The following is a 27,451-nucleotide window of genomic DNA, read 5'->3' as shown; positions in this document are numbered from 1 at the left end:
ATATTTTCTAAACTGCTTTCGATTATACCTTTGGGAGTAAGGAGGATTTTTATCCTGAAGTACCTTCAATGGTCTTTCTGTTGTTAAGGCTTGTTCAGGTTTTATGGCATTTGCGACCAGTGTCACATATCTTATATGTAGTTCAGATACATCATAATGACAATAAGCCATTACCTGCTTTGGCAACTCTAAAAGTTCTCCCTTTTAAAGGACACATTCTGTGTCTCATCCCATGGCATCTCTTCACCACCCTGACCCTGTCTCCTCCCAGGTGATACTCCCGCAGTACATCACCCCCAAAGTCAGGATCAGGAAGCATCTGTCTTTCCCTGGCCACCTGGGAGGAGTCTTTAGGCAGGGGTTTAGTGAGGGACCTGTAGGATTCATCATACACTGCACATCAGATGTTACATGAATTTATTTTTACCAAATAGGGTATGCCATTTTAGTAAATGTTACATGTAGAACATTAGCCAATCAGGATGGAGTACTATTTGCTGGCTGCACAATTAGCTCATTCATAGGGGGATGCACTTAGGATGGTCATGGGTAATGTACTAACCAATAGAGTGCTAATGTATATTGCGTTTAGATTTTTATATTGGTGGGAGTCAATAGGGAATGTGGAAATAACATGTCCTTGATATTTATAATGTATTTAAATTTTGTGCTTTTTGTCTTTAAATACTGTAACTCAAAGCGGGCGGGTCGAGAGTGTTTTCAGTTCTAAAGAACTGACTGACCCTTCCAGCCATAATTTGCATGAATTAAGGGTGTTTTTCTTGTAAATCGTGCACTCCATTAATGCTTCCTTGGATTGTTTTTTCCTATCAGTTTTTGGGCCTACAAAGCACATTATCAAACTCCTGACTATCCATATTAATTATTTTCTGATAGAAGATTATCATTCCAAGATGGACAGTCCTGTACACTCCTATTGCAATCTTTAGAAATACCACTATGTGAAAGGGGAAGAGGACAAACATTCAATTAGGATTGGCTTAATTGGTGGCTGCTTTGTATAAAATCAAACAGTATTTTGGGAACAATAGACTGACAACAGAACTTTATATCTATCTATGACTGGCCTTATCTCTTCTTCTTGCCTTCTCTGTGAGGTGATGCGATACGACCTGTCGATGCCAGCTACCGCAGTGTCCTGCAGCTAGTCCCAAGAAAAGCTGCTGCAACGAGTGACTTTGTGAAGAGGAAACTAGTGAGGGGAAAAAACACTTCAAACAATGGTGGCTTGAGTGTGATACATGAGGAGGCATATGTCGTTCCAGGTAAGCCAATCAAGCAGCCCGAAATCCAGGATAAAGGTGGAGGCTTTCTTCCCTGCAGCAGCAATGAGGCTTGCTGAAGACAGAGGATAAGAAGCAGAAGGAACCACCGAGCAGGTACAGGAAAACAAACAGAAACTGGGACGGGCAAAAAGGACGGAGGAATAGTGGGAAAAGGTTTAAATTGCATCAGTGCAACAACTAATCTGGCTTTTTGCATGTGCACATCCACTCCCCTCAGCTGGCTTCATACTGACGGAATTGCCATTAGTGGAAATAGAGACACAACAATTCCTGAAAATCGTCGTCCATTTTAATGCAGTAAATCCAGCCTAGCATCTACACCATCTCGGCCAGAGAACGCACCGATGTATGAGAGTGTGTCCCTCCCCAACACTGGTACATCGGGCTTCCAAAGAGGAGTACAATAGCACCGGGGCAACAGGACGGCAGCGTGGACAGAAGTAGCCGGATCCCAGGAATGATCAGAAAGGGAATACCCCTTCCAGTCCACTAGGAAATAAAGGCGACCACAATGGTACTTGGCGTCACCAATGGCAGCCACTTCAAACTCTAGATTACCATTCTTCATGATTGGAGAAGGACATTTATTATGCCGGGAAGATATCAGATCTGGTGTTCTGGTGTATATCCTTTAAAGAGGGAAGTGCGAACAACTGGATGTATCCAGCACCAAGAGGGAGGCAGACTGAGGTAATAAGCCACAGTGATGATTCTCGCCAGAATATCGAAACTGACAAAATATCAAGGGACCAGTTTTGATGGAACCAAATGCTGTCGGAGGAAATGGGCGACAGCCGCACTGTATCTCCAATATCTCTGTTGTGAACGGAGGATAGCACAGGGGCAAAGCACTGGTCTTGGAAACAAGACCACGCAGAGCAACAGGCAGCAGTACGTTATTGATCCTTTGTGTTTATATAGCATTGTTGTACTGTAGTACTGTAGTAAGGCTTTGACCAAACTGGCTCTTGACTTAATGTCATGTAGGAGCTGATCCAAGGAAGGTATTTTTCGTTTCTGGAGAGTGAGCTCTTGAAGACACCATGTGGTGGCATCCAAACATACAGAGAAACAGTTAAGTCTGTCAGTAAGCCTGTTCGATTGGGGATGGCATCCAGAGTTTATGGCCTACCAGATGCCTAGCATTTTACACAAGCAATTCCATAATGGAGATGTGAATTGGGAGCCCCAGCCCGAGATAACAGGCAGCAATCCATGTAGCTGAAAGATATCCAAAAGGAAATTGTGGCCATTTATGCTGCAGTGGGCACCAATGTGCATGCTGAGGAATGCTCCAGTTTGTAAAAAGAGTAAACAGTCATTATGATGGCAGTATGGCCTTGGGAGTCAGGCAAATCAGTAATGATATCTGTTGAAATGGTATGCCATGGATAAGAAGGCAAATGGTTTTCTTCACAGAGAATGACACACATGCTTGAATTGGGCACAAATATTGCACATAGTAACGTACTGATGGGCATTGTGAGTGAAAGAAGGCCACCAATAATAGAGACAAATCAAGTCAATGGTGGTCTTGATCTCTTGAGGTCCCTGCTTTACCATCATCATCAGCTACTTTACTCAGCCATAAGACCATCAAAGTACATCATTACAACACACAACAAATTAATAATTACAATAGCATGAATTACGGTCTGATCTTTTCCAAGAAATAGAAAGACAGTGCCCAAAATCCCAAGCCCTATCCCAAAATCAGCAACCCCTGACTCAGTTGAACATTAATCAGTGGGCCAAATTAACAAGTTCTCCTCCATCATTAGTGTTTCCCCGAGCCTTGTCCCAACGGAATTGCATTGGCTACAGAGAGTAATGAGTTTAGAGGCTTGATTTCCAGCAAGTAAACATTAATGTGATGAGGGTGGAGACTGAGTTCAATCATGCTCTGAACAGATAAACGGCATCTCATGGCAACACCCAGCATGCCATCAGCCACTCTTTGGTTCCTCAGTTCAATGCGTGTAAAGTAAAATGCGGACCCACCATTATAAACACAATCTTGTACAATTTACAATATCGTCCCGCGTTACTGATTAGCATCTGCTTACTGGTCAAAACCAATGAGTGCATTTATTGATGAGAGATTCTCTAGAGTCTCGCTGATTGGGGGCAATTTTGGGTACTCGATGCAAAATACCTGGCCCCTCTTCCAAGTCCCTTTCATGTTGTTGGATACCATGCCCTGCTCATACTGGGGACTTGGGCCCCCAAAGGAGATGCCGAGAGGGGTTGAGTTTGATTCTGCGTGGCCTAGCCCCCCTCTTAGATTACCGCCCATGTGCGTAACTCTAGGCCCCCAGACTGGCTGCCCAAGTGAAGGCTGATCAAGTGAGAGCCCGATTTTATTCTATTGGAATCAACTTTTGATGGAATGGACCAGGTCTGCTGGTGTCTCCCCTTTTCAGCCATGACATTGGTATGCCCAATATGATCATTGGTTATATCAGGCATATCAGGCACATTCGGGCGGTACTTCAGAGTGCAGTGGACTTTTTCCACTGGTGGCTGGAGGGGCCCTCTGTTGACCACTATTCTAGGTTTGCACTCCACCATGTATCCACCTCTTCTTTGTCCATCAAGAATAAGCAGGTGCAGCTTTTTTTGATCCACTAACTCAGTGAATACAAGATTACATTTAGCTTTGCATCTCATTGATCCCTCATCTATTTGGTCAGGGGCGAGAAAGGGGGTATCAAACATGCCAGGAGTGGAAAGGGTACAAAGAGAGAAACTACACAGCTGAATGCCATTATCCGCATACATCACCAGCCCCTCCCAACTGTGGTGAGGGGTCCAGTTTTTAGTGACAGCCACCCTCCCCTGTGAAGTCTTTGGTGGGGTGCTAAGCTCTGCCTTCTGGGCTACATAATCTACATCGACTTCAGCTGCCTCAAAATTGTTTATGGCAATATTTTAAAAAGGGACAGTATCAAAGCCTTCTATACAGTTCTCCAGAGGCTTATTCTTGGTCATGATTTTGGGGATTGACTATGAGGTTGAGGCCAGTTTGCTCATAGCCATCTAGGCCATCCTTGCCCTGAGGGAGGTCCCCTGGAACGCTGGATAAATCCTCTGGTCTGTGGCCATGGGTAGAAATGCTGATATAGGTGTTCATTGTTTGGTTAACTGGTGCACCAGTCCCCAGGCTGTGGGCAAATAATCTACTACCATTACAGTTGGATTGATAAGTCACAGCATTGCAATCAGTGTCAAAATCTTTGCTCCCCAGAGCAGCCAAGTTTATTCACAACAAAATACTTAATCTCCTTAATGAGTTTGTATGCATCCCCCGTTAGTTTAATGGCCCTATGTGGCTGTGCTTTGGTGGTGCCAGCAGAGGCGTCTATTTCAGGGGGTGGTTGTAGCATTTTTTGTTTGATAGTTAGAATTTTTCACCAGGCATGGGTAAATACTGTAAAGATCTGTCACGGTAGGAGTTTGGGGGGAATCAGTCTCCTCCATGAGAGCAGTTACTGCTGCAGCTAAACCGTGTCAGACAGATGAAGCAAGACGGGCAAATGGAGCTGTGGCAGTTAAACTATTGACAGCTGACGGTTAACAGTTTGGTGTAGCCCGATGTAGCCCCCTCCCATTCTCTGCCTCGTGGCTACATACAACTCCTCACTTTGCCATGCGCCATTATCTGTTGCTGAGTAATACACTGCAGAACAAGGCTGGTAGCCCCCTTCGCTTGCGGGTGCCAAACAACCTGCGGGAGCACAAGACCTGCACTCTTATTCCACTGTGTAATATAGATTTTTTAAGGCCAACAGTCACAGTTATTACGGTATGGGGCTTTTCTCACCTAACAAGCCGCTTCTCCCGTTGCTGCTTCCAGGTGTATGCTCCAGGCCGATACGCCAATACTGCTACTTTCTCCCTGCGTCTGCCAAACACCCTGCAGGAAGCCCAACACCTGTGCCCTTTCCCCCGCAGGCTTCACCCTGCGGGGGGAGAACTGGGATATTTCAGCTGTAGGGGTTGTGGCCACTCACGCGGCTTACTGGGGGGTTCCTGCTGGAGGTACTGCGAGACTGTTCCTGACCGTCCAACACCCACACCCTTAACCCTGTGGGCTTTACCATCGTGGCACAAGGCAATCAGCTGCTGTTGAAGTTCTTTGGTATGCAAGAAGAGCCTTTGGTCGAACAATAGTCCTTGGCGTCTAGTTGGTCCTTTATGTTGACACAGGTGATGGTCCACGGCCTTGGTAGCAAAACCGATTTCTGAACATTCTATTTTGCAATAGAGTAGAGATTCTCCAGACCAAGATTTAATTACTGCACAGAACAGAACGAAGATCTAATCATAGGACATTCTATAAATATCTAGAAGTCTCAGAACACTGAACCTAGTTGGCAGGGAAAGGAAGATCTTCAAGTACTAATGCAATTCCAAAAGATGTTCAAAATTCAAGATGGACTTTTGGTTAGGAGATTACAATCTAGTTATGATCAGTGGGTGGCACCTACCTCATTCTGAAGCAAAATGTTAAATCATGGCCATAACGCAGTAATAGCTAAAAAGACAATTGAGATCCTATGTGAAGTTCCCTATTAGCCACAAAAAGGTCAAGGCTGAACAATTTATTTAAAGGGGTGACTAGTGTGTGCTCAGTTCCAACCGATTTGCCCCACTCACCAGGCTCCCCTACAAAAGAGAGGAATGGCATTACCATAGTCTGATCTTTAGATCGATTTTATTGGTCCAGTGACTCGTTCTGTATGCTGTAAACAAATATATGTTGACCACTACCTGTCTCTTTAACAAATGGGTTGAATGTCTTCCCTCTCCATATTGCAAGACAGCATCTATGTTATAAATGAACCACATATCTTCTCGTTTCGGTCTTCCTCAAAAGATTGGGTCTGATCAAGGTAGTGGTAATGACTAAAATGTTGGAAATACTTGGAGTTAAGCGTAAAATCATTATCGCCTTCCACCTGGCATCCAGCAGGGGTTGAGCTATATAATAAAACAATCATTGGAATTAAAAAAGTTTGTTGTGGATTGTGAACTCAGTTGGGACTTAAGATTACCACTAGTCCTAATGGGTCTGAAGTCCACACCTACTTCCACAACTAAAATGTCCCCTTTAGAACTCATGACTGGTAGAAAAATGGTATTGCCTCAACTTCTGCTATACCAAACGCAGGAACTGATGCTGATCAACAACTCTACCACTCATGAATATGTGGAGAATTTGCAAAAGCACCTCGAAAATGTTAGCCTGCAGCCATCCAAAAAAAACAGTAGGAGGTAGGTGATCAAGTTTACCTGTATAACTTCCAGAGGAATGTAAGTTCCTTGCCAGCTGGAAGGGATCATATGAAATCATTGAAAAGAGGTCTCCCGTTATTTACAAAATACACATTCCAAATGAGGAGCACACATAGGAACGCTGGGTTCACGCAAACCAGCTGAAAGCCAGTCACCCTCAGAACGTTTTTCATCAGATCGAGGAATCAGTTCCTCTGCCCGATCAGACAAGTTCTGACCAAGGAAAGGAATCCATGTAAAGAGATCAGTACGAATGTTGGACCATTTGTAAGGCCTTTAAATGAATCTAGAGACTGGATTGTTAATGCTAAGTACATGGCAATAACTGTACTGTTTTAAATGGGAGCTTTTTACAAGTAAAAGTGCAAAAAGGCCTAATTCACCCATTGTATTTTACCATGCAGTTCAATTCACTTTGAATAACACTGTATTTTTATTTAACTTGAAATGAGGCATGTAAAAAGTATTGAATTGGTTCACACTCTTAAGATGGAAAGCCGTGTATTAGTTTCTCTACTCCATGGTGCAAGTAGAGTTGACCTAGGATTCACCTCACTCCAGCAGACCCAGACAATTTACACGGTATGAGGCAACAGTAAGGCCCTGATTCATCGTGTTCACACTAGTTCCAACCCCCGGTCTCATAAAACTTTGCCAGATAATGGCTAATGGACAACGTACAAAGAGACCTGTCACATATATCAAATCCAGGTACCTTCGAAAATCAATTTAGCTGAAGTCTTGGGATCTCAGTGAACAAGCAAAATAAACTAGCCCGGACATTCAGTAACATCATGACGCAGAATGTGCATTGGATAAATCAACAGTGACCTCTGATAGCCTAAGTCAGCATTTCTTCACTAATAAAGTGAATAGGAGTGCTACATGTGCTACATTTTAACCCCACAATTGAATCATTTGAAAATAATTCAAATTGCCATAATGGAAGGTCCAACCAACTAAAAACAAATTGCATTGTGTCAGAAAAACATTGCTACCTATATACATTTTGCCTAGTGCAGAATGGAAAAAAGTGTAAAAAGTAGGCAAAATAATTATCTCTGTGAATACACATTGCACAGGTGCAGTCAGTGTCTTTAGTTGTGTGTTCTAGGCTACAGAATATAATGATCTTTATTTTATTGAACTCACACATTAACATCCAAAGTTACACCATTCAAAAGAAATGCCTCTCCATACCTTTAGGCGTGACATTCTCTCCCACTTTTGCAATCATGGAACTCTGAGGGAAGAGCCCCTCCTTTCAAGACACAAGAAGATGAGGGGAGGAGAAAAATATTATTAAACAGCTTGCACCCAGAACTGTGAAATTAATATTGAAGAATATTTCTGGATGCAACTGGGAGGATGTAGCATGGAGCACAGCTGAAACCATCTCAATGACTGGCAAGAGAAAGGAGCCCTTTAAAGAAGTGAGGAGTAAGCCATGTAGGAAACTGGGTTCCAGGCAGCCAGCTGAAAAGGACCATGTTTAGGAAGTAACTCCAGATTGAGGGTCCAAGCTGATTCCTCAAAAAATGAGAAGCCACACTTAAAATGCAAGTAGATCCCAGAGATAACTCCAAGTTGTCCCTATAGAGTATCCATGGTAAAATCCCAGGAATGAAAGGGGCTTGAGTGTCTCCCATTTAAATTGAGAACGAAGGGTCATGTAATTTCCTCAAAGCTCAATGCATTTTTGTATTGGGAGGGGCTATTTAAAACTGACAGCATTTTGTACAAATTGAATGCAGATTGTTTTTGAAGAATGATACCAAATTAAAATAGAATCCTTGGCTCATGCTGGCATAGAATCACGCAGGCCATAATGTCCGCAAGAACTACTATTACCTCACCTGGTATCATACAAAACTATGGCCACAGTGGAGCCCAGTCAGAAATTAGATGTTTGCACAACAGGAATTAGTACAGATAATTCATCCTATTCACCAAAGTGTATGCAAAGTGTTAAATCCCTGAAGTACCTCATCTTGAAATGCACACGCAGACCTATGTGTAATGTGAAAGGGAAATTACATCTGCAGCCCAAACTTGTAAAGCCGAAGGTAAATGAATAGGAATAGATTGAAACTACACACACATATATATATATTATATATATATATATATATATATATATATATATATATATATATATATATATATATATATATATATATATATTGAAAGCTGCACACACACACATATAGATTGGAATCTATACACACATATTTAGAATGAAAGCTTCACACACATGTTCATTGAAAGCTTCACACACATGTTCATTGAAAGCTTCACACACATTTTCAGAGAATGTTTCACGCACAGGTAAGAATCCCCTGCACCACATTTAATGCAGAGAAAGCTTTCTGATCTGTAAATGGTGGGTGTCATTGAGGAAAATGTATTTTGATACAATTAAACAGCAATATGTCTCATGTTGAAATACTTTTGTGCAGATAAGGATGGCAAGCAACAGAAGTGTTAAGAATGCCTATTATCTTTTAGGGCATAATCTATACCTACAATTGATTATGGAGATTAATGCGTGTGTGAATTGATATTAGTGAGATTCATGTAGGCAAGTTTAATTGTGCGTTACTGACCAATGGTTTTTGTACCTTTAACATTGTGGGGATTTCCCTAGCAAAACCTGAAGACCACCTTTGTTCAGATTGACATGAACTATTTTAAATAAAAGTCGAGTTTGGAGAATTGTGAGTGTGCAGCTCTATATCAGGCATATGAAATTAGTTATGTCACCCTAATGTGAGCCTATAATTAAATGTAAATCACAAATATTTCTACAGAGGAAATAAAATGGCATACAGAAATTTTATGTAATAGATTCCAATGGATCCTGCCTTGGTTTTTAGCACCTACAAAAGACCAGGCAGATTACTTAGGAATCCATTAGTAAATGCTGTCTGCAAAGCATACTTTGCAAGCAGTGTTCATTTTTTCAGAAGATAGAAAGGGAAACGAAAGAGCAAAAGCAGGTTCTTCTCACTTTACGCTTTCCTTTTCCCGTCAGCCTTGTGAATGTGTAGAATTGCATGCAGGGACCCCCAAAGCATGTACATGCTACCACCAGAGACCCTCTGCATGCAATTAGCATTCAATATAAAATAAGGTATTACATTGTTTTTTCTCTATCTCTGCATGCCATGGTAGCTTATTAGGTGATCACTTGCTAGAGCCACACTACCCGTTGCCGACAGCACTGTGCCAAGAGAAAAAGAAACACAGATCTTAGAGGGCGAGGGGTGCTGTGTTTATTTGAAAAAGAAGACATTCAAAATAAATTGTCATGTGTGACGATTCACAAGGTGTTGTCACTTCCCCTCAAGGGAGAGCCCCTTCTCATTTGTATTTATTTATTTATTTATTCATTGGTTATTTGTAATGCGCACTATACAGCAAAATTGTGGTTCAAGGCACATGAAGACAAGGAAGGGGAAGGGATGAGGAGAAAAAGTATAAAACAAAAACAAAAAATTCCTGAAAGGTCTTAAAACTTTCAGAACGTGCAAGTACTAAGAATGAGAGCAAGGAGGGGGGAGGAGGAGGGGATGTGCAGGAAGGGGGGGGGAAGGGTTGAAATACAACAACAAAAAGCATTCCTGCAAGGCCGTGAGGCCATTCGGATCATGCAAGTGCTGAGACATGAAAAAAGGAGGGAGGGGGAGGGAGGGAAGTGCAGGAGGGTAGAAGGGGGAGAGGTAAAAATGCAAAACAAGTGTAAAAAGTGCGGATAGAAGTAGGTAATAAATTGCATTGTGGAAAAAACAGACATGCAGTTGTGACAAGCGGGAATGAAATGCTACAGACTGGAATAACCTTGTCTCATGGCATGAGGGGCTACATCAGGCATGCAGACAAGCAATTATGACTAAGCAGGTATGAGTGACTACAGACTGGAAAAGCCATGCCTTGTGCAGCGATGGGCTACATCAGGTGTACAGGAATTGAACGGCAGCACAGTTAGATATAGCAGTGATTAAATACATAAGTAAATTTCAGTACAGGCATTCGAAATGTCAATCCAGTGATTGTAGGAAGGTAAAAGCAGAATACAGCACAGGGCTGAGAAATGTCAATCCCATGGTCGCAGGTAGGAAAAAGTCAAAGCAAAGCACAGGCTTCAAAATGGCAATCCTGTGGTTGTAGGTCGGTAAATGCAAAACACAGCACAGGGGCTGAAAAATGGCAAACCAGTGGAAGCAGGTAGGTAAAACAGCACAGAGCTGGGGAGTTATCAAAACTATGGACTAAGGTAGGTAATGTTTGAAACACAGCAAAGGCATTCAATATGTCAATCTGAGGTCGTAGGTAGGTAAAAAGCAGAACAAGCACAAGGATGAGTGAGGCAATCAATTGGTTGCAAGTAGGCAAAAATAAAAAATGAAAGATACAGCAGAGACAAGCAAGTGGTGAGACTCACTGCATTCTATGGGGCAGATGCAGAGTGAAAAGACAGGTTGCAGAAAGAAGAAGTGGAGGGGCAGTGTATCAACGGCATGGTGAGAGGGTGACAATAAGTGACATGGGCAGGCCAGAGCAGACACATAAGCTGGGACGTTGAAGTAGGACAAGTGGCAGGAACAAGAATCGGACAGAGTGTGGTGAGGAGGCACCCGGAGGTGGTGAAGTTAGAAGAGAGGTAAGGAAAACCAGAGAGGGGCGAGGAGGCATCAATATACAAAATCGCAACGGGTGGGGTGGAAAGCTGTTCAAGGGGCACGTCTGAAGGGATGAAAAGAGGAGGTTATGGAGACTGAAATAAGGGCGACATGCAGGCATCAAGCCAAGTGCAGCGGCGGACGAGGATGTAGGAATGAAGGCGTAAGCAAGGAAGTGCAAACAGGGAACAGAGGAGAAGGCCTACTTACCTTAAGAAGAGAAGATAAACAGGTACAGCACCATGGATAGAGCGGGCGCCACAAGAAGTGAAGGTGGGGAAAGAGGTTGCACAGGAGCATGTAAAGGAGACAACAGCGGTGGCTCCGCAGCACGGTCCGCACCCGGACAGGCCCAGACAGGGTTTGGCCTCAACCCTTAAAGGTGGCACTTGGAGGGGGGCGGCATTGCCTGGCGGCTCCCGGGCCTAACACTGGATGTTGCAGCCCTGGCCAATCTGCAACCTGCAGAGGCGAGCTGAGGAAGAGTGAATGTCCATGAGGCTTGGTGGTCGAGGCGGCGGCCATCTGCTCAGGAAGTAATATAGGAGCCCAGCAATGGCCCATCAATTGGAGCATGAATCTAGGGAGGTGAAACCACTACCCATTAGTCCCCGTTGGGGTGGGACCCCCTCCTTGGGGACAAGGACAGAAATCTTGGTGTTAGCCAAAGGAATAAATAAACACCTCCACAGCGTGGTCATCTCCTCTCTGTTTACACAGCCATCAGAACCTGCTGTCTCCAACGGTTTATGGGCAGCCCTCTGAGGGCTAGTCACATGCTTTCACTGTCAAACGTGTAAGCATGTGACTAGCCCTCAGAGGGCTGCCACGCCACGTGACGTTAGTATTTCGGTAAGTGTTGGGGTGCCACTGCACTGAGACAGTTTGCAGCGCATAGATCAGTGGGAGCATTGGCAGTAATAGAGTGTTTTCTCTCTTGCTTGCACTGTAAATGCAGCATGAAAAAACCCACCAAACAGAAAATTAAACAAACGCTGGAAGGAAGACTGTACTAGCGACCGATGCAGTAACACGGTGCGCTTGAAAGGTACATATAAAACTAGGCACTTGCAGTAAATAAAACACATGGGTTGAACACATGCATGATGTTGGTGGGAATCTATATGTGTGTGCCCCTACTTTATAGGTGACATTTGGAAGAAAATGAAATATCCAACTGAGTGCAGGAAAAAATAGTGCTGATCGGAGTGAATAATATACAGAATTCATGTGAGAATTTGGCCCCCTTGCATTATTGGCAGCAGCATATAACGGCACAAGGAATTGACAGTTAGAAAAGATGGCCAATTTAACTATGATCCTCATCTTGGCCACATGTATTTGCTTTAGTGGCTAAGGGTTTACACACCTGTTTTTCAGATTTCGTATGCGCAGGTCCAGTATGGATGGCAGGAAACCTGAAACCTAGAGGCTTAAAAGTGTCCAAGAAGAGAAAATAAAAAAAGCAAAAAATATGAAGAGATAGGGACAGCGTGGTACTTGAATGTGGGTGAGCGATTTGCATTGCGGGTGTACTAGTGGAGCATAGAGTAGTCGTAAAGTCCACACTAATATGCATCTGTTCATATCAATTTGATTACAGATTCCAGTCAAACTAAGAGTCCTGATGAAGGTGGTTACATGAGATTTCCACCGAAAAGTCTACCGAAGAGCAGGCTAATGTTCCAGATCTTTTGTTGCTATAGTGGTGAAAGTACAGCCCCTTTCCACAAGTTGCAGACCTAGAAAGCTGTAATAGAGACTCTAAACATTTTGACAGCTGAGAAAGAATTTCCCAATATTCCAAGTATAGGAATGCAGCTTCTTTAAATTGGTAAAGCAATAATCGTAATGATGCAAAGATACATTTACTAATGTACACATGTTGATAATTAGCAGTTTTTTTATAGATCCATATGAAATAGTTATATCATATTGTTTGTTTTAAGGTTGTCCCTGTACAATAGAGACTGATGAGAGGGTTAGCCTCAGGTTTGTGTGTAAATTATGCTGTGCCCATAAACATCTGCACAGCAATCTGGTGCTAATATACACTGAACTGTGATGTATTTTACTGTTCATTTATATGTTTTGTAGGTCTTAGTTTCAGAGTATCAAATGTGTTTTTGTACTTTATTTGAATATTGGATGAATGACAATGATGCACAATGAGAAAATATAGAAATAGAATGAATTAAATCATATAATAAAGTAAGAAAATTCAGTTAGGGGTCAATTCAAGTTATTGCCTTGCTATATTAACTGCTTTCATTGCCATAGCTAATTAAGGTACACATTTTGGGAATTAAAAAAATATATGCTTGGTGCAATTTTTTGTTACATTAACATTCCAAGATGGACAGCCTGATACATTCCAATTGTACTCTTTTGAAACACTCCTAAGGGAAAGGAGAAAGGGATGGGGACAAATAGAACCAATGAGGGCTTGTGGCTGCTTTGCAAACCATCAATCAGCATTTTGGGAACATAAGAATGATGATGTATGTGATGAAAAGGGTTGTATGCTTAAATTGGTGCTAATTTAATTGTTCACAATATTTGCCCAAACATTAAAAGGCTTGTAACCATTAAACGTATATACTAATTTTGACAGTTTAAGGATTTGAAGTTAAAATTGCTGCGACATCTGTCCCGCCATTACCGTCCAAGGGATATCTTTCTGCTGGTTTTTGGAAAATGTTAGAAGAGATGTGACTGGGTCGCAATCTCAGCATGCCCACTCCCCAATGCAAAGACATCCTTAGAGAGTTATATATAGGATTTATGTTATTTCATTTGTACAGATGAGGCCAGCCCAGGCTACGAAGGCTGCATGGTAGCTGTATCTTTTACAATGTTTAGGCACAAAAACATCCAAGTAGTGTGCATTATTCTACATGTGAGAAACCAAAGGGTGTCTCACCTACTAACCCCCAGGAATCTCTTTCTCAGGTGGCCAGGGCACTGCCATCACCTTTGGATCCAGACCCTGGGTGTGGACCAGTGCGGGAGGATCATCTGGGTGAGGGGTCCTCGGGGAGTGGGGGTGAGGCAGCCAATAGAGGGACACAGTATTCCCCCCTTTCCTGTACTCATGCCCTATCCTATGTCATAGGATCCTCCAACGTCCCAACACTCCCACTTTCTACACAAACACTGGGCCGAGGGGTGACAGAGTAAAGGGGCTAACCCTTACATATCTCATTGGACATGTCCCGCTAATCAGGTCAGGCAAAGTCAGGCACTTGACTTTAATCGCATACATCGGATACCCATTAGCTCTCCCCACATGGATATATGTCGGAACATAGAGACACACTCTGAGCAAGGTGAAACACGAGAAAGAGCAGACCTTCTGGGGCGAAGGCGAACCTACTGGAACAGAACGAGGGACTAGAGCAAAGGGTAGGGAAAACCTGAAGATCCCTTTAGAAGGTTGTTGCTTCTGGGAAACCGTGAATGAGACACGGAGAAGGCCAAATCGCAGACAAGAAGAAACCTGCATTATGTTTCAAGGATGCCAGCGACCCTCCCGGGTAAACGACAGAGTCGGGGAGACGAGGCCAAGCCTGTGGTATTGACCTTGACTAGTGAATCAAAGCTGCAGAGACAAGAAAAGAACGCGCACAACTGGTGAGTTAGTGAAAGACATAAAAGGCCGGTTTGTGTCAAGTAAAGATTGAAGCCGCAACAGTGTATCTCACAAGTGAAGGTTGTGCACATGCTGATGAGACGCAAAAGAAAGCTAACCAGTGATGAAGTTTTAATTGGCTGATAACTGTGAAGCCAGTGATATAGAGTAGCGGAGTGTCCGGCGAAAGGAAGTACCCCACTTCAAAGTCTCCACGAAATGTGAAATGTTTTTGTCATAAAGCGGCAAAGTGAATGGACTCTGAAGTGCATAATGGTCAAGATTAACCGTAGCAAAAGGTGACGTAAAAAGGTGAATACTTAAAGAGAAAGATTTCTTTGAACTTTTGTGCTTATGGTATTGAACTACCAAGACCAAGAGACACTGGAGCAAATAACTTAAGAGTGTGAGCTGAAGAGAAAGTCTAAGTGGTCCTGCAGAGGTCTATGGTAAAAGTGTCACACATTCGAAAGTCTTCGACATTAGTTAAAGATCCGAGCCTGACTGTGGGAGACCCAGAAGTGTGATAAATTAGGGGAAGGGAACCCCTAACAAATGTGAATTAAGCTTGGGTAAGGGAACCCCTGCAAGTGCTGTGATTGCGTAGTCCGAGACCAGCTGAGGGAGACCTATGTGAACTGTTAAAGCTTTGAGAGGTCCGAGCCCGACGGAAGGAGACCTACATGAACTTTTCGTTGAACTGTGAACTTTTTGCTAAATTGTGAAAGAACTTTTGGAACGCTGGAATAAGTGATTTTAACGTGGAAAGCCAGGCGAGCCTCGGTCCACGTTTTAAACTGCCTTTATTTTGAAAACCTGAGGCAGAGTAGGTCATCTTGTCTACGGCGGCTGCCTCACTCCGTGCTGCCCAACGTGCCGAGGAGAGCTAACTCTGCCATCGTGATTCTATATGTTATAACACTGATTTTCCTTTGCATACATATTGCCTTGTACACACTTTTTGTATAAGAAATAGGGTAGGCATTAGGTTTTGTTAGTATAGGCTATTTCGATTTGACAAAGACTAACTAGTGCAGTGTTTTCTTTATTATTTGTTGGTAGACTACTCCCTTCATAGCTATAGGGCAAAGCAGGAGTTTTTCCAAAACCTGAAAATTGAATAAAGGTTTTGAAACTTGTACCTCTTGTGTCAGTGTCATACGTGTGCCTCCATTAGATACCTCAAGTGTTGAAACATTTAAAGTAAGGACATATAGAACAACATAATACATGAGGATATGAAATAATCAAGGTAGAGCTAAACGTATTACACATATTGATGAAGGAATGTGTATAGCACCAAATAATAGTTAAAGCACTGTTGGAGGCACTGGGTCATCACTTCATGTCACAATACTGTACACATTTGTTATGAGAAGGATACAACTCAACATATACAGTGTACCTAATGAGAAAACAAATATCACTGTGGGCCATGTGTTTTATTTTAGTCAGACAGCATACAATGTCTTATGTGTATATGCTAGGTAAATGATTAGGGGTTTATATATTTTATAGATAAACATACATTCTGAGATATGCCTTTAATGTAAGTAATTGCCAACATATAACGGTTCTAGGTATGCACGTTATAGGTCATAGATCATAAAAACACATTGCATGGTTCTAATAAAGGTAGTAAAATCTTCAGTATTGTTGTGGCTGGTATTTTCTGAACAATTTTTTCGGCACAGTGAATGCAAGATTTGAACTACTCCAGCACAGACATTTAGAGGGCTTTGGCTGTGGGGACTAGAAACCCTGTTGAATCGTTGTGTTATTACACATTTTACCAGATTATTTTTTTTTACCTCACATTAGGAAATGCAGCACTTAAAGGAATATAGAAATGGTTGTTACCTGAAGTAAAGTCAATACTTTTTAGCACAGTACTGTCTCCTTCACCAGAGAAACGCCAAAGTAAATCCACATCATTCTTCACTGCGCCAGGCGTTACACGCACTTCTCTGCAAAACAACATATTTCCGATTTGCAAATAGCTCATGAATAATGAAATCTACCTAATGTGATAAAAATATTGCCAGTATTGATGATAGATGCATGGGTGGGGTAGGGGAACTTGATTCAAATACAATCAGATCTCTATAACCAAAAAGTGAAAAACAAACATGTAACATCAGATAAGGCCCATACACTGCCCCACCACAGCCCTTGCCTTTTAAGTATTGTGTTCTAAGGCTTGTGACGAATCTAATAAGTCATCCCTTCTCCTAAGCAAGACCCTCCCTAGGGGTCTGGGCAAGTGGGACCTCACTGGGAGTGGCTACCCTCTTACGGATAAGGACTCCCATTCCAATAAGGAACTCCAAGTGAAAACACACTTTCTGCCTATATGGGTGTGAGAAAGACTTTGATATCTCCCGTTACAACTATAACAAACAAAGGCCCTTCCTACACACTATTTGCTTCAAGTAAGCTGACCATCATCTGAATGCCATAATCAATGAAGACGGACATAATTCTTTTTCTGTTGATGATGTGGATAAGAGCAGTGTGAACTGCGAATGGGTGAGCAATTCCTACGGGGGGGAGGAGAGTCATTGCTACACAGACGCAAGCCTCAGAGACAATGTGCTGGAGGGGCAGAGCCACGGAGCCAGCGGTGGCGTGGGAGAAGCTAGTCACTCTACCGGCACGAACACAGCCCATTGACCTGTTCTTGGGTGGATGGCCCCGGGGTGAGTCTCAACCAAGTCTTTGTGCTGGTAGAGGGACTCCCAGAACCCCCCTTGTTTTGCATATTAAGTAACTTTGGATTTCACCCTAAATTACATGGGGAATCCAGACTTGGACCCCTTGCTTATTGTTCTTAGAGAGGCACAGCTCCATCTCACTGATGAGGTCTGACTAGGCCAAAACATGTGTCTGGGGTTGCTGTTGGTACTCTTGTTCAGAGGAGAGCTGCCTAGCATGTTGGTGCTGGACTGCCCCTGGGCAGGACAATGACTGAGGACGGGGATATTTCACCTCTGTGAAAGGCACAGTGAGCTAAAGACTTGGTTGAGACTCTCCCGGGGGCCATCCACCCAAGAACAGGTCAATGGGTCGTGTTCGTGCCAGTAGAGGGACTCCCAGAACCCACTGTATTTTGCATAATAAGTAACTTTGGGTTTCACCCTAAGTTACCAGGGGAATCCAGACGTGGACCCCTTGTTCACTTTTCTTAGAATGGCACAGCTCCACCTCACTGATGCGGCCCGACTAGGCTGAAACACGTGTCTGGGGTTGCTCTTGCTACTCTTGTTCAGAGGAGAGTTGCCTAGCATTTCGGTGCTGGACTGCCCCTGGGCAGGACAAAGACAGATATGCAGGGATATGTCTCCTCTGTGAAAGGGACAGTGAGCTAAAGACTTGGTTGAGACTCTCCCGGGGCCATTCACCCAAGAACAGGTCAATGGGCCGTGTTTGTGTCGACAGAGGGACTCACAGAACCCCCCTTGTTTAGCCCTTTGTAAGAAGGACTGAAAGGGCTACACATGCTTTATTTGAAGGTTAGGAAAGTCGAAAACCATAGAAGGAAGTTCATAAAGTCGGACAGACATACATCCCATGAGGAACTATCGATTGGACTGAGAACCAATAACCCAGTCAAAGAGCAACAGGACGTTGGGGAGTCCTAGTGCCACGAAGATGGGATACAGAAAAGTGCATTGAAAATAATCCTGGAGGATTAAACAGGTGGGCAAGTGCTTCAAACTACAGTGGAGCACTATATAAATTACATTACCTAGCGTCACTGGAGCTAGTGGTGAGGTCAGGCAGGGGAATGGGGGAGAGGTCAGGGGATACTCCCTCTTTAGCATGCAAGTGAAGATTAAGCTGAACTGTGAAAATATCCTCAGTTGGGCTGGCTTTGATTGTTATGGGAAGTGGGTTCCAGTGGAGCATAGAGAGTTGGAAGAAAAAGCGGAAGCGGGAGGAGGCACAGGGTGGATATGGGACAATGAGGTTGAGAATGGAATAGGATCGGAGGGAATAAGATGGTGAGTAAACTGAGATACAATCAGGCAGGTACTGAGGAGCAAATTTGTAGAAGAAGAAGAAGAAGGAACTAGAAAACACAATGGCTGTGCATGGTGAGCCAACCAGCACGTTGCTGGTAGGTAGAAGTGAACAGAAGCTCTGTGTAGGTGGTAGAGCATGCGCATAGAAATGAAGAGGACTTTGTCTAAAGAGAGGAAGGCATCGATAGGAAGACCAAGGAGTAGGCTTGAGCAGTAGTCAAGTTTACTGAGTAAGAGAGTAGAGATTAAAGAGAGAGTAAAGACCCCAAGATTGCAAGCCTTGGGTGAGGGAACAAGAAGGTCAGGCAGGAAGGAGATACGAGAGGGTAGTGGAGGTATGACATTGGAAGCTGGGAGAAAGAGGACTTCTGTTTTTGAAGAGTTCAGCATGAGGCAGGGGAGAGCCATCCAGTGACAAATTGTAGTGAGACAGTTTGTAATCCGTTCTGAGATGGCTCGGTGAAGGAAGGAAATTAGTTCAATATTTGAGCGTCATCCGCAAAAAAGGAGATAGTGAAAGCCAAAGGATGAAATAAGTCTTCCTAGAGCAGAGGTGTAAAGGGTTGTGAGGTCATGTAATATGACGGGAATGGTTTTCAAGGTGGGGGGATGCTTCAGACACTGGAGGGTGTAAAATTGAATAGGTAAACAGTGTTTGCAGAAGGGAGTTGGGAAGAATGTGTTAGGAAATGGTTTAAGGCCTTAACCAATTCTATTTAGGAACAGGAAGTTATCCCAAGCCAAAATGGTGGAGAGGAATCTAATATTTGATTGGCTTGAGATTAGAATGAAGGAAAGGCAGTCAACATTCTAAAATGCCTTTCATCTCAGACTCCAGGCAATGATGTACTATTTACGTAAGCTTGTGAATTGTATGGCCTAATTAGGTCATTAGAGTTTTCAGGACTTCAAGAATTATCAGGAAGGTGCAGATTTGAAGAGGCTTCATGGGACAGGAGAAGAGTCATGGTGGGGCTCAGCATTTCATTTTAAAATATAAAAGGAACAAGCCGAGTCGCACTGGGCCATACAATTGTCTCAGGTAAATTGTGCATTTAAAAGAATATGTATTGAGCAACACTGGTCAAACATACTAGCCGCGTAGTGAAGTTACTCATAAAACTGGCCCGAATTGGGCAAGAAAGTGGCCCATTTTGACCCAAAAAAATAGCCCACACCAGCATTTTGCGTTTTTGGTTTGGCCATGGGCCTATTGCCCTATAGGGCAGTCTGAGCCTAGGAACAAGGAATATTTAATTCAAGATGCTTGCACTATTTTTTTAACATTGGGGATAATGTCGCTCACCTTTGATTGAAATGATGTAACTGTTGTAAATAGTTTTGAGCAAGGAAAAAAGTGACAGGCTCAATTGCATCTTCAGTGTTCTGAAGAGCAGTAACTGACTCGCTGCTCAAGCGCTTATTTATGATGCTCTTCTCTGTGACACACTACCAAATCTAGAGAGGTGTTCCCTCTTGGTGCAGTGGCAAATTGTCTCCAAGGGTTTAAGTCAAGCCCGTATAACACACCACTTCAAGGTTTATTAACCGGCGCCTGTCCATTGTAGTGAGACACTACATTCTCCATAGAGTAGTGTCTTCAGAGTAAGCAGGCACGAATCTGATCAGCTCCACCAGTCACTTCGAGAGCATAAGAGATTAGCGTCTCGGAGCTGCGGAGCTGCAGCGAACCTTCAAAATTGAGTGCTAGAACAGTGACATTGTTTGTAACGTTAGGATGAGAGTAGTGTCAATGGAAAAAACACTTTAAGGAATTATCCATTTAGTATTGAAAGACTTTACAGAATCAAAAAGGAGTTTCAATATAGTTATCTAAGGAAGTATTGATAGTTAGAATTAGTTAGGTGTAAGTTAAAAAAAAACTATAAAGACCACATTCTCAAGTAGCAATTGCCTCTGTGAATCCAGGATTAATCCCAGCAACTATCGTCCAATTTCTTTGATGGACTCCGGTGGAAAGGTTTTTGCGAGAGCACTGATGGGTCACCCAGAATCTTGGATTGAGGAGAATAACATCATACATCATCTTCAGGCAGGCTTAATTGTTGAACTGGCACAGCAGACCAGAGCCTGAGCTTGAGACTTTTGTTGGATAAATATGTCACACTGAGGAAGATGTATGAATACTCAGTTTTCACTGATCTGCATACAACATTCGACAGAGTTTCCAGGTCCAAGCTATGGAGTACTTTGGTGAACATGGACATTCCTACAGCAATTTTAAGTGAATGAAAGAACTGATGCGCCGTTTTGACACACAAAGCAGAACTCGGAAAAACAGAACTGAAACCAACGGGAGCGGCTCGAGTCCTTTATACAATGGATGACACGACATTCGACCGGGCCTTCGAGGGACTACGACTCCACGGCCTCGAGCACAGCGCCCTCTGGCGAAAATTTTTCCGAAGAAGCAGCAAGGCTGGCAGACAATATCTAAGATGAGGATTACGTGGTAGGACACAATCCATTGGAATGAGGCAGTTGTTAGGTGGAACCTGGATGGAAGCGTAACAAAACCAACAGGGTGTATGCCAAGGTTGCGTGCTGAACCCAACGCTATTCTGTCTTTTCATTAAAAACATTATTTTTTTTTTTATCAAAGACTTTATTGATTTTAAACATAGGAAAACAACTTAACAGTACATGCATCTCTCTGTGTATCAGGGATGGGAGCAAGGGAGCGGTCATACAATCAACATTTTCAGGAGGAGGGTCAGGAGAGGAGAGAGAAGCAGGTAAAAAAACTAAAAACAACAAAAGAGGAAAGAAGAGAGAAGAAAAGAAAACTCTTGATAACTGGGACTGCTGTCTAGTGGTCCGTCAGACTTTGCCAAAGCAGGAGTTACTCGTGGCACAATCAGTATGTTCCTGGCTCGCTTCATTCATCATCATGCGGCCCTGTCCGTTCCTAGCGTCTGCCGTGGCACACCTGCCTTCTAGCTGGCGTCTTCCCAGCGACTCCATATTTTGTCCGCTTTTTGCGGGCAGCCCCTTGCAGCATATACCCGATGTTCCATGTCAGCGCAGATGTCCACATACACGACCCATTGGTCGTAGTCCGGAGTGCGTTCTGCGCCCCATAGTTGTGCAATATTCCGCCTGAGCACGGCCGTTGCAGTGGAGCAGAGTATCTTTTCATACCGGGACAGGTCGGTTTCATTAGAGATCCCCAGAAGGAGATGTTTTGGGCATCTGACTATTGTCTTGCCTATAACGCTGGATAGTTTGTCACAGCATTTCTGCCAGAGTTGTTGGATATTATTGCATTCCCATAGGATATGGAAGAATGTGCCCTCCTCACACTTGCATCGCAGGCAGCGTGCGTCTGTCGTCTTCCCCCAGCGGAAAAGGGCGACTCTTGGGTAGTAGACGCGGTGCAGGATCTTTAGTTGGACCAGCCTGAGTCTTGAAGAGATGGTTACCTCGCGCGGGTACATTAGGGCCTCCACCCAGTCTTCCGGCTGGAGCGGTCCCACGTCCCGTTCCCATTTGGTCTTCAGGCTGGTCAATTCTGGTGTCGAAAAGGATGTAATCACATTGTACAAGGTGGAGGTGACTTTCCGTTTCACCTGGTCCGACACCATATTGCATTCAAGGGGGGAGCTTTCCGGTATGTTCCGTATATTTTGTTGGTGGGTGCTCCACGCGTGTTGCAATTGCGTGTGGTGGTATCTTTCTGTGGCTGGGAGGGAAAATTCCTCTTGCAATGTTTCAAATGGTGCAAGTTTGTCCTCCCGCAGCACAGCCCCGACGGTGGTGATTCCTCGTTGGACCCATTCGGGCCATCTAGGTAGCTTTTGTATTTCAGGAAGATGGCAATTGTTCCATAGGGGTTGGGCCAGTGTCAGTTTCCCATCCCATCCTAGGTGTCGGTGTACCTCTTTCCATATTCTCACAATGCGTGTCGCCATATCTGGTTTCGGTGGGCTACCAAGGCTTCCGTAGAGATGTTCTAATGGTACTGTTGTGTTGTGGGGGTTAATTGCCTTGATGTGCGGAAGTGTCCCATCTCCATGCAGCATGTCATTGACCACCGTCAGCTGGCCGGCCCAGTAGTATGATTGCAGCCTGGGTAGTCCAATCCCTCCTTCCCATACGGACCTTTGGAGCGTGGAAAGAGCGATCCGCGGATGCGCCCCCCATAGCAGTTTTCTGAGGATGCCTTCGAGCTTATAGAATTCTTGCTGCGGGATATATAGAGGGGCATTTTGCAGGATGTACAAGAATTTGGGGAGGGCAATCATTTTGAATAGTGCAGCTCTACCCAGCAATGTCAATGGCAATGAGATCCAGTTGCGGGTGTCTTCTGCGAATCTTGTTACGAGTGGGGCAAGGTTCAGGGATGTATAGTCTGCAAGTTGTTGCGTGATACGTATCCCAAGATATTTGAACTGCTCCATTTCGGTCTGGTAGGGGCCGTTCATTGCACTGGTTGCAGGCGCATCCCCTCATTAAAAACATTATTAACAAATTGTTGGGTATTCCATTAGACGGGCCTAGGCTGGCAGGTGGCACGTTGACAATAATGCTGTTTGCGGATGACGCAGTCCTGCTCTCAATTACACCGGTGGGGCTTAGGAGGCAGTTCAATATTTTTGAAAAATTATGCTTAGACAATGGATTGTCCATTAATGTAACAAAAATGAAAGCCCTGGTGTCTAGGGGTGGCAGGGCAAAGACAAAATTGGAGATGGGCCTTGTGCTGAATGGCTAGATAATTAAAACAGGTAGACACTTAGGATTACCTTGGGTTAAGAACTATGGCGGATTGCAAATGGAACACGTAAGTGGCAAGATCAGGTGTAATGTTAGCAAGGTACAGTGGTACAGTGGTGCACTGGCAAGGTTCACTACTGAATTTGGCAGCACAGTGCTCAGCATTACACTGGAAGCATATAAGCTTCAGGCGAGGCAGACTGCCCTGTATGGGGCTGAGCTGTGTGGTGTTAACAACTGCAATAAATTGATAGTTCTGGAGAACACGTTCTTGAAGAGTATCTTAGGACTCCCAACAGTGCCCCAAATGTACCTGCTTATTTGGAGGTGAACCTGCTAAGAACTGAATCCCAATGCAAATCCAAACCAGTGTTTTTCTAGATAAGGATTTGTACTACTCCAAGGCTATCCAGATATAGAGAAGCCCTTGAGGACATTGTGTCGCAAGTTGGTGGTACCTCGCTTCCATGGTTCACACATATAAAAAAAAGCTCCAAAGTATAGGTCGGACAGAACACTGGATAGGAACACAAAGCTGCTTGTTAAAAATGCCTAACAGGCCACCGCAGCGAATGAGGTGCTGAGGACAATTAGCCAATCACCCCAGCTCAGTAATTACTGGGTGGTGAAACAAGATTTAGGCTATGGGACTTATTTGGAAAAACATCTTCCTCAAGCCAATGAGAGCTTTATATATCAAGCTCCATCTGGGTATTCTCTCGGTTGCGGATTTGAGCCACACATGAAACAACAATGTTTCTATTGCATGTATGGTAGGCTTAACACAAATGGAAAGTGTTATTCATTGTCTGTTGATATGTCCTTTGTACCTAGATTTTAGCAAACAATATTTAAAACCCTCTTCTCCACTAGGAATACTAGTACAACTGCACAAGCGCGTGAATTATGTTGCACCTCGAGGGATCACTTAGCGGTACACTCTGTGGCAAGTTACTTATGCAAGACTTGGAGGAAGAGGCAGTTCAAGCTTGCTTAGCTTGGTGGGAACACCCGGGTATTTGTTTTAAGCTGTATAGGAATATGCACTTTACAAATATATGAATTAATTGGTTTATAAGCACAATCACACTTTCCATAAGAACAAGTTACTTACCCATGGTAATGTTTTTTCGACTGGATGATCCTCCCACGTATTCCTCATTTTATGACTTTTCCATATCCAGCTTCAGCTGCTTCGGAAATATTTTCCAGCAGAGGGCACTGCGCGTCGATGTCGGTTGACTCGATGTTCCTCGGAGGCCTTTGTCTCGATGGTATAAAGTGTGCGCAGCGATCATTGGCTTTCATTTCGTTTTTAAAGCATGTATAGGACATCCTACACCCGACAGTTACTTCTCCTGAAAGAGTGAAGACTGCAATCACATGAAAAATTCTACTGCAGGGCAGGTTGGGAGGGGCGATGTGGAATACGTGGGAGGAACATCCAGTCAAAAGAACATTACCATGGGTAAGTAGCTTGTTCTTCAAATGGATTGTGTCCTCCCATTCTTCATCCTATGATAAACTCCCAAAGCAGTGTATGCATTCCTGGAGGAGGGAGTCCGAATTTTCAGACTCATAATAATTTAGGAGTTCCTTCATAGGTCTGTGTGCACAGAATGTAGCACTGCCTTTCCAAATAAACCTTCCTGGCGTAAGGAAGAGTCCAGATTATGATGTTTGGTAAAGATGTGTACGGGCGACCATGTGGCTGCCGCACAAATATCTCTAATTGGGACACCCCTCTGTAATACAGAGGACGTAGCCATGCCCCTGGTTGAATGGTATGCAATGATAATATTGCAGCAAAAATGTCGCCTGTTCAAAAAATCGCGGCAGAAATGCTGTGGTTTGACCCAGTAAAGGTGTACCCCATTATACCATTTAAGGGGAGCAGGGGTTGCGGGGGTGTCCCCCGCATCCTTTACATGGATTGCGGCGGAAAAACCACAGCCTTTTTGCTGCAATATTTTGCGTCCACGGCCATTTTTGCCACGATTTAAACACATGGAACCGGTTGAATGAGCTCTAAGACCCTCCGGGGACCCTTTCCTGCTAATCTGTAGCATTCAGCTATTCCCAAAATAATCCATTTTGACAAGGATTTTTTTTCAAAATTGCCATACCCAACTTGTGGCACGTGTAACCTAGAAAAAGTTGATCATCCTATCTTCTCTTAGACATCCTGGAGATGTAAACTTTCAGTTCAAGGATCCACATTCTTATCCCTGTACAAGCTGCAGAATTTGTTCCAACGGCAGCGGCACAAGGACTTTGTTGCTGGCCTTCTGGCCGAAAACAACATTTCCATTACGTCTTCCGGGAGGTCCCAATCCTTGTATCTCAACCTCTCAGACTCCTTAAGTTACTCCTAGCTCTACTTTCCTTTTCTCTGGTCTTAACCTACTCCTCACACTCAATGATCTTTCCTCAACTCTCCTGATTAGAATCCACCTCTTTCTCGTTCACTTTGATAATTCCTCCATCCTCCTGATGACCATTCACCTCCTCTTTCCTCCGACTCTTGATACATTTATTAGATTTGTGTGCCCTGTACCATATGTTACTCCATGATTCTTCAATCTCATCCCCAATTCCTTCTCCCGTCTTTCCATGTACGAGAACATATCAGTGACATCAACCATGTACAACCTTTTATAGAGCTATGAGACCCTTCCTTTTTTCAGCCCACTGTCTAATATGAGTTCTATGAGTAATGTATGCCTCGTTCCTGCTTCCTTAATCTAAGGGGGTGTGATCCAGTGCCGAAGTTGTGCGTATCAGAATCTTTCCCCTTCCACCAGGTAGAAGTCCGCTAGACTTTTCCTAAAAGATGTGGGCGTACCGTCCTTGTACAAATGAGAGAGATTAGTCAACCCCCCCTTTCTCCCACGTCTTAAATGCTGCTTTGGTCATTCCCAGAAGATGTCTGGGTTCCCCATGATCTGAGACAGTGGACGCAAGCCTCCCCATGATCCTGTAAAGTTCCTGCTTTATCCCAGTAATAAAGTGTTGTCCTCGTAGTGTTGATAATTTTGCTTCTTACCCATCTACCCTGTGGGCTTAGAGTGGGAGCATATGCATGTTTACTTGGAGTGCTTCCTGATCTAGTTCGATCCATCCCAGTCTGTGCGTGTGATCCTTGCACCTCAAGATCGGGGCTATTTTGGTTGCCCAGATGTACTTTTTGACATCCGGAAATGCCAGCCCCCTCCAGGTATTTATGTCTTGTCATTAACCATGCTCTAATTCTAAGACGCTTGTTTGTCCAAATGAATTTGTAGAGTTTAATTGCAGCTAGAATATCTCAGTTGCCCTAATTTTTTATGGGGAGGGCTTGCCCCACGTACAGGAGACAGGGTATTAAGTTAATCTTTAACGTGTTAATATGCTGTATCCATGGTATATCCTGGACTGCCTAATGTTCTTTGTCTTAGGTAATCTCCCGGAAGAGCGGCCTTATGTTTGCTTCCGCTAGCTCATCGTATCGCAGGGTAAGTTTAATGCCTAGATACTCCAGAGCTGTATTAGTCCACTTAAAAGGACCTACGTCTTCCAGTTCTGCTTTGATTGCTGCTGGTAGGGCTATTCTCAGTCCTTTTGATTTACCGAAGTTTATAGAAAACCCTGCAACCTTCTTGAATTTTCTCAGCTCTTCCATTGCCTCACTCGCCTGGCGAACACCTCCATCAAACACCTTAATTGAGAGCGCAAAGATCAGCAGTGAGTGGGGGCACCCCCGACTAGTCCCCTTTGAAATCTGTATGTTCT

At 43.8% G+C, this 27,451-nt stretch overlaps 1 protein-coding gene across 1 annotated transcript in view; it reads right to left on the bottom strand.

Annotated features, from left to right (window-relative positions):
- The window catches only part of ODAD2 (outer dynein arm docking complex subunit 2), a 1,183,909-nt gene that overhangs the window by 901,188 nt on the left and 255,270 nt on the right, over positions 1-27,451 (bottom strand). Inside the window, exon 5 of the mRNA XM_069648108.1 lies at positions 16,779-16,885. Coding sequence (XP_069504209.1) covers positions 16,779-16,885 — 107 coding nt within the window. The remainder of the gene's footprint in view (positions 1-16,778; positions 16,886-27,451) is intronic.

Source organism: Ambystoma mexicanum, chromosome 2q, assembly GCF_040938575.1.
Source record: "Ambystoma mexicanum isolate Mex_15411 chromosome 2q, UKY_AmexF1_1, whole genome shotgun sequence".
Classification (NCBI taxonomy): domain Eukaryota; kingdom Metazoa; phylum Chordata; class Amphibia; order Caudata; family Ambystomatidae; genus Ambystoma; species Ambystoma mexicanum.
Note: the sequence above shows the minus strand (reverse complement) of the source record. Positions and strands in the feature narration are given on the sequence as shown.